Source organism: Elephantulus edwardii, unplaced genomic scaffold (assembly GCF_000299155.1).
Source record: "Elephantulus edwardii isolate Elephantulus edwardi_28Jun2011 unplaced genomic scaffold, EleEdw1.0 scaffold00154, whole genome shotgun sequence".
Lineage (NCBI taxonomy): Eukaryota > Metazoa > Chordata > Mammalia > Macroscelidea > Macroscelididae > Elephantulus > Elephantulus edwardii.
Genome location: NW_006399904.1, coordinates 1,309,811 through 1,318,255, shown reverse-complemented (window position 1 = coordinate 1,318,255; position 8,445 = coordinate 1,309,811). Strand labels below are relative to the sequence as shown.

The following is an 8,445-nucleotide window of genomic DNA, read 5'->3' as shown; positions in this document are numbered from 1 at the left end:
CATTCCACCTGCCTTCCACAGTGGTTGCACCACTTTATACTCCCACCAACAGTGAATAAGGGTTCCAGTTTCTCCACAACCTCACCAGCATTTGATGTTTGCTGTTCTGTTAAATTTTGCTATTCTTACTGGGGTGAGGTGATATCTCATAGTTGGTTTTAAAGTTGTTGTGTGTTTTTTTTTTTTAAACCATTACTTTAGACCCTTCTGGTTAATTGCAGGTGCATGATCTTGCAAATCATCAACAGATGTGGGACTAGGATAAGAGAGTAATTCCCACACTGGGCAGCAAGACTTGAAGTGGACTGGAGTAAGACCCTGGTGAAAGCAAGACCCTGGCAGTGAAACCCTAGTAATGGTGGTGGAGGAACTGTGACATTGCTGTGGAGACAATGTGGCAAAGTATAATCAGAAAAGCCCTTAGACAAAAGCCACAATTAAAGGTTTTGCTGTCCTTGCCAGGAAATTGAAGGAGAAGCTGTCTATGGTAAACCTTGATAGATGATTGAGTAAACTAGAGGCTTCTTGAATTTGTGTTGCTGAACTGAAAGTGGAGCCTGGACTAAGTAAGGGATTGTGCCTTGAAATTGCTAGACTAAAACTTGAATTTGTTTTGGGTGATATTTTTTGCCTCCCTCACTCTCCAAATTATGTCTCTAGTAAACCTCATTCTCAGTACATAACTGTGAGTGAAGTCTGTGAGTCACCAACAAATAAACAAACTTCTTACTGTTAATGTGGCCATACAGGCTCTTTATCTGCTTTCAGCTTTGGGGTGCAGAGGAGCTGTGCTATTTTCACTGGCTCTGGCCCTTTACAAAAGACACTCAGAACTACTCTGTGCCCCATGTGGCATTTCTGCTCTCTAGACAAAGTTATAGAACTGAGTAGAATTACTGCACAACAGTCTCCTGAAAAGTAGCTGGGAGATTAAAAGAATGAGTAGCAGGACTCTTAACCACTGCACCAAATGAGCTACTTCTAAAAGATTAGAAGCTAGGAAATCCTGTAAGAATCTAATGACTCACAGTTGGAAATTACCTAATTTGAATACTCTTCCGGGAAATGATGGGCAATCTTCTGTCATGTGATGTACAGACTTTGAAAACCTGACTGAGTCTCTCCTGACTGAGCAGAAACAAACTAGTACTAATTGTTTTCTCCTATGAATCACTACTAACCCTAAACAATAGTATGAAACAATTCCTGAGTATTTTTAAATTCTTTTAAAACAATACTAGAGGGTGTTGGTGTGTCGGAATTAGTGTGAGTGGCTCAGGACAGGAAGGATTCAGGGCTGTGGGTCATGGGTCACTTGAGGCACATAACAGCAACAACATATTATATAGGTTGTGTTTTATTTAAGCTTCTTGTTTAGAGTCAACACAACCCTCATGGAGGGCCTTGGTATATAAAAATTGTTTGCTATTTTATTTTGGAGTAACATTCTTCTAAGTGGTATAGTATTCTCTGCCAGTTTGCTGTACTGAGATAATCTGGGGTTGCTGTGATGTTGAATTTGTGCCATTGGGGTGTCAAATGTCATTATGGTACCAATGGTGAATGGGGTTTGGTGGAGCTCCCAGTTTAAGACAGGTTTGGAAGCAGGAGTGGCATTAATTCCTAAACAACAAGTCTCTAGAAACTCTTTGAATTTGAGAAATGCCGATAGTTATAGAAAGGCTTCAGGTCTTTTATGCATAGGGTCGCTATAGGTCATTCTCGACTCGACAACAATCAACAACAACAACAGAAATTAAGAGCTATTGAGTATAAAATTTGTTTTTACGTTGTTTTTGTTCCATGAAAGGACTGAATTTCCAAATTCATACATAAAATTCTTAGTAAAGACTGCTAAGTATGCTTGCAGAACAAAACCAAACAAATGACAAATATCCCAAACTTTCACATATAATGAGAAGTCTATTTTTACAATAATTTAAAGTATATATGCATTGGAATGGAGGTATTTTATACTATTCTATTATTTAATAAATATGAATAACTTAACTCTAAAGATAAGTTAATGTACATCAATTTATTGATATAGTTTGTTTCCAAACACTAAGTTAGTTATTAGGTGAAATCTGTGTTATAGAGGGTGACTACCTATGATCGCAAAATTAGGTAAACCATACAAGTACATAATTACATAATTGACAAATTGAATCATTATATACCTTCCAAAATGCATTATTACATAAACATTAAATCACTGAAAATCATAGTATAATCAAGGCTACTCACAACCTTAACCATGTTGCCTCATACTTCAGTGTTAATTCCTGCTAAATCAACATCATTAATACAAAAAATAGATATAAGGTTTGTGGTGTTGTATTTTGTTGTTTTTTTTTTCAATCAGTCCATAAGTGAAGAGTAATTAATTAATTATTACTAAGAATTAATGTAGATCTCTGATTTAAATCCTTTATTCACTTCTTTACAAAACAGTAAGGAGAAAAATTAAAGCCTTGATTATCTCTGCAATCAGAGAACAAGAGGGGGGAATTTTTTTCCAGATAATAAGAGTATTACTGTATCATATATGGTCTTTATACCTTGATCTTTGCATTTCTCCAGCTGTAGGTCTTGCTGCATGCCAAGAACCGACTCTTCCTAGCAATGGTATCAAAATTGGAGATCGATACATGGTGAATGATGTTCTCTCCTTCCAGTGTGAGCCAGGGTATACATTACAGGTATCTTTCTTTTAATCTCTTTTTTATAAAGAGGTGTAACTCAGAAATCACCAGGGAAGTTACTTACAGCTTCAGCCCTAGTTTGCAATTTTGTAAGCTAATTTAATATCACAGTAATTATACGTTTTTATGCATATTAGTGGCCTTCTTTAGAATGCTTAATTTTCAGTATTATCTCCAAACTAAACATTTGATTTATATAATTAATTTGTCAAATGTATATGTTTTCAATAATCATGCAGATCAAACTCCTGAAGATCAAGGTTCCACATAGTCTGGAAGGTCTTATCCTGGAAACTTAATTGTTGGAGTTGCTTCAGAGTCAAGTGCTTATTCCAATTTACAGACTGTTCTTATGATTCAATTTACTGAATTTTCATTAAGCTTCTACCATGTGCCAGGGAATGTGTAAAGTGCTCAAGTAATGCATTTAGATAATTTTCAGGAAATTTTGAAAAGATGTTTTTTAACATAATATTGTAATTCTAAAAAGAGAAAATTATGAGCTAATGTATGGAAAAATAATTTTACATAATTTATTATATGTCTAAAACCATGGATACACTTATTAAAACAAGGTAGTTTTTCACTGTCCTTTCTGTAATTCTCTCTGTCAAACTAAAAATTGGTATTCTAAATGTATATAATCACAAGCCCAATAGCAATATTGAACTTTATTGATATTTTCACTCTTAACTCAGGTAAAATAATATATTTTGCTGGATATATAACATTTAATATGATAATTTTATCATGCGTAATTTTTCAAAGGGATTTACTTTAACTATTCTCTATAGATGTGAAATTAGTTGTAAAAATATACAATGAATAACATCATTAATTCAGTTTCTGCCTGAATGTTAAAGTAGAATGGGATCAAGTGACAGCTATTAAGAAATACTGAATACTTACTGAATACTATACTACATGTTTTAAATGCGAAACTCATGTAATTCCTAGTCAGCAATATAATGGCAATACTATATGTATTGTGCTGATGAGGAAGTAAAAATTTTGAAAGATCAAGCAACTGGAGTAGAATGCCAATGAGGTAGGAAGGAGAACATCATGTAGGACTATGTGTGGGAATTAGCCCTGCTTTCAATTTAGATAACTTCTTATATTTCAATAAATGGACACTTGTTATAAATAAGTAAGAATAAACAAAGTCACCTTCATAAAAATAAGCCCAAACATACATTACATAGATTTGGGAAAGAGTTCTGATAATTATTTTATCTCTTTAAATAGTGGACAGATTTTTGCAATATAAAACAAGTATTGCTATAGAAAATATTTTTCTAATGGGCATGAAAAATAAATTTCTGACTTGTACAACAATGTTAATAACAGCATTATTCACCATTGCAAGAACATGGAAACAACCCAGATGTCCAATCACAATCAAATGGATTGAGAAATTATGATACGTTGACACAATGGAATATTATGCAGCATTCAGGAGCAATAATTTTGTAAATGAATAACTGACAGAGACTGGAGAGCATTACGCTGAGTGAACTAACTCAGTCCCATAAAGACAAATAACTGTATAAAACCATTATTGTAGAATGAATATGAAGATCCAAGGAGGGGGATGGGATGGGAGGAAGCAGACGGGTGATTTGTGAGGAGGGGACGATTAATCTTAGGGTCATACAATTTGATGGGGTGTGTGTGAATGAAATAGGAAAAATCTGGTGTAAAAAAAAATGTATTCAAACTCCATACCTTTTCAACCTGTATGCAGAGTAGATTATCCGAGAGGCGGAGCTCTATGAGGAGAGGCGTGGCGTTAGGATTGGTGGACAATCTAGCAACAATCTGTGTGATGCAGATGACACAACCTTGCTCGCTGAAACTGAGGAGGACCTCATGCACTTACTGCAGAGGGTCAAGGACTGCAGCCTTCAATATGGACTGAGGCTCAATGTCAAGAAGACAAAAATTCTCACCACTGGACCAATCGGTAGCATCAGAATGGATGGCGAAGAGATTGAGATTGTTCACAGCTTCAATTTGCTCGGCTCCATGGTCAACACTCTTGGCACCAGTAGCCAGGAAATCAAAAAACGTACTGCGATGGGAAAGTCTGCGGTTAGGGAACTCTCCAAAATACTCAAGAGCAACAGTGTCTCTCTGGAGACTAGGGTCCGCCTGATACAGGCCATGGTTTATGCAATCACTTGTTATGCATCAGAGAGTTGGACAATGACTAGGGAGAATTGACGCCTGTGAGCTGTGGTGCTGGAGAAAAGTATTGAATGTACCATGGACTGCCAAGAAAACAAACAGATTCATCGTAGAGAGGATTAAACCAGGCTGCTCCTTGGAGGCAAGGATTCTGGGGCTTCGTCTGACATACTTTGGACTTGTTGTAAGGAGAGACAGGACTTTAGAGAGGGACACCATGCTGGGTAGAGTAGAGGGACAGTGCAGGAAGGGAAGACCCTCTATGAGGTGAATTGATTCAGTGACTGGGGTACTCGGGATGGGTGTTTCCGAGGCAATGAGATTGGCACAGGATAGAGCACGGTTTAGGGCTGTTGTACATAGGGTCGCTATGAGTCACAAACGACTTGACGGCACATAACAACAACATTCAAACTTTGTAAAGAAACCAGTATAAAATAAAGACAAATAAATATTAAAACAAAAAATTAAATTTCTGCAAGTTTTATTTAAAGAAGTTCATTGATCAAGTATAGAAAGGCAATTCATTCTTTAAAACAAACTTTTCTCATTTCACCTGATAGATTTTAAGAATTATGAAATTTCTGTTTTTTAATAAAAACATAAGAAGATAATCAAATACATTATTTTTTTCTTTATGTGATTTGTAACAGAAAGCAATGTGCCTTAATTACAGAATCTAAGTGTATAATATCTTCTTTATATTCTCAATTTTGCATACATTACAATTGACTTAAGATATATAAATATTCTTTCTACTCTGTCTCAAATTCTCCAATTAATACTTCCTATGCTCATGCATTTTCATGCATGTCTTTTCTTTTTGTTTGATATTTAATGTTATAATTTTGTAAACATCCATGTATTCATATTTCTATTGACCTCAGAGTAGACCAGGAAAGGATTCTTGAATAAGACAATCTGCTACAGTGAATTCATTTGTTTCTTAGACAGAAATGCTTCTGATCATCTAGGAAAGTAATTTATATTAGTTCTTTTAATTTTATTTCATTTAACTTCAAATTAACATTTGTTTGATTTTTCCCCCACTATATATAGATAGTAAGACTTAAAGTGGCTGATAGTTCTTTTATAACAATAAAAACAGACTTTGAAAATTTTTTTAAGCAAACAAAAAAAACCCTTTACTGAGAGAAAAATACAATAAATTCCAGAGTAGATGGCAGACTTTGAAATTTTAAAATATTGCTAACACTGTAATATATTTGTAATGACAATATACACACACTACATAATAATGATGAGAAGCGTCTTTGTTGGCACAAATTACAAATAAATGCCCGTATATATGCAAGCTCCAGTAAGATTCATGGACATGACATAAAGTTGCCAGGTATTAGAACATTAACAAAAATATACTGAAAATATAAATGAAAGATGGGCATTCTCCTCTTGTGTGATCAACTTCCCCTGAAAACCCACTGGAGGGCCAGCTGAAGGTCAGTCCTGACGCAACAGCAAAACAACAACAGCTAAACATGTTTTATTGTTTCTTTAAAAGATAAAAAAAAGCTTTGTTTTTGTTTTAAAAATAAAAAAATAAATAAATAAAAATTAGAGTCCTGTTCTGGTTTTGATCCATCTTGAAAGTTTTAGAGGTCCCTATTAAATGTTAGCACAAAAGCCAATGTAGAATATTACCTAGATTGGCAATAAATACTTACATTGCTTTTGTTGCTTCTCCTCAATAAATATATTTCAAGATGTTACACTATTTAATTTATGCCTTGGAAAGAAATTTATTACATAAAATATAAAGAATCAGAGATTAAGAAACATGGGAAGCATGAAATTTAGCAGGATAAAAACTAACACTTTGTTCAGAATGTCATCTTTGAAAATACACCTTATATCTCCTTCTAGGTACTTTAAAAAACATAAAAAAATATTAAGAACTATGAGGAAATTGGTTCTATGGCATATAAATGAGGTATGAGATGTTGCTAAGCTTAGGGAATCAGTTTGTCATTGATAACTGCATTAGTATAAATTCCTGTTTGATTTGTTTTCAATGTGGTTGAGATTATTTAACATGAATTAAAGATGTGTTTTTTCAAATGGCTTTATGCTAATAGTTGGTGGAAAATGGAAATTTATGAGATAAGAAAGCATGGCAGATAAGGCCACAGAGTCAAAATGAGAGGAAGAAAATGGTCTGTCTGCACACTGAGCTATTATTTATGACCTTCTTTTCCTTAATAAGAGAGATTTTACAGAAAACATTTCAGAATTTAACCCTGTTCTTTTTCACTTTTGAAAAAGAAATGCAAGACTAGATTTTGAATGTTAAAAGTTTTCATATATTTAAAGGATAAAGAGATACCATGTGACAAGGATTAATTTCATTGCAGAAATGTTAATTTGACAGCTTGTAAAGCTGTCTGATAATAAAAATAATATCAAGTAAGTCTCCTTCTCTGATGAAGCAAGAACTGACCTAAATCTTTGCTGAACATTAATGGTCCAGAGATTTGTTCAATCACAAACCATACTTTTTCATTAACAGATAACAGCATATTGCTGACATTTAACTCTTCTCGCTAATACCTAGTGATTACTAATAATTTTCAACCTCTCCAAGCAAAAGCCATCACATCTGCTGATGAACAAAATACTTATTTTATCTTATTCAATTCATCTTCTTTCACATTAGAAAGCAAGCTAGAAATATAACCTCTTTAAAAAGGATATCACAAGATTATTTTTTTTTCTGAGTAAGTTGGTTGGGCAAGTGTAGCAAAAACAGATTCCTTATTTTTTTTGTTATTTTTATTAATTAATAGACATCTTTAGTATTTGCTTTTATTTTGTATTTATAATGAAATGACAAATATTTTAAAACATGTAACTAGTAAATACTATATTTTCAGTGAGCTTTCTTTAATTTTAACAGGGTCGTTCCCACATTTCTTGTATGCCAGGAACTGTTCGTCGTTGGAACTATCCATCTCCCCTTTGCATTGGTATGGAATTATCTTCAGTAACTGTGTAGCTCTAAACAATTTTTACTAATTACAGAATTGTCACCTTCTTGTTCTATTCTGTTGAACTTCCAATGTGTATTTGTTTAAATTTTAAAATTTAATTCATAGTGTTTGTTAAATAATATTAAGTAATGGTGGCACGCAGGAAATTAACATAGCTTATTCTCTCACTGAATGAGGTTGCTTAGTTTTTGATCAGTATGTTTAGATCAGTCCACATACATTATATGTTATTAGCTCAAGGCAACAAACTATCATTGTATCAGTAGGACAGTTTATAATTTATGAAAATGAATGAAAGTACTGCTCTAGACGTTTGAAACAGTGTTCTATCCTCAGAATATCCAGATTTTAATAAACAAAATTTAGAAGCATAACTAATTGATATAAAAGTAAAGTCAGAGTATTTTATACCAGAAAAATTAAGTCACAATTCTTTTATAAATTTTATTTTATTAGTTTTAATGAACACTTACAGATATTTTGGATTTTCATTCATTCATTGTTGTACTTTTTTCTTTACGCCCCCCCCAGTTCGCTTCTCT

At 33.5% G+C, this 8,445-nt stretch overlaps 1 protein-coding gene across 1 annotated transcript in view; it reads left to right on the top strand.

Annotated features, from left to right (window-relative positions):
• The window catches only part of CSMD1 (CUB and Sushi multiple domains 1), a 2,584,888-nt gene that overhangs the window by 2,166,005 nt on the left and 410,438 nt on the right, over positions 1–8,445 (top strand). Inside the window, exons 37-38 of the mRNA XM_006895025.1 lie at positions 2,584–2,702; positions 7,810–7,879. Of these exons, the coding sequence (XP_006895087.1) occupies positions 2,584–2,702; positions 7,810–7,879 (189 nt within the window). The remainder of the gene's footprint in view (positions 1–2,583; positions 2,703–7,809; positions 7,880–8,445) is intronic.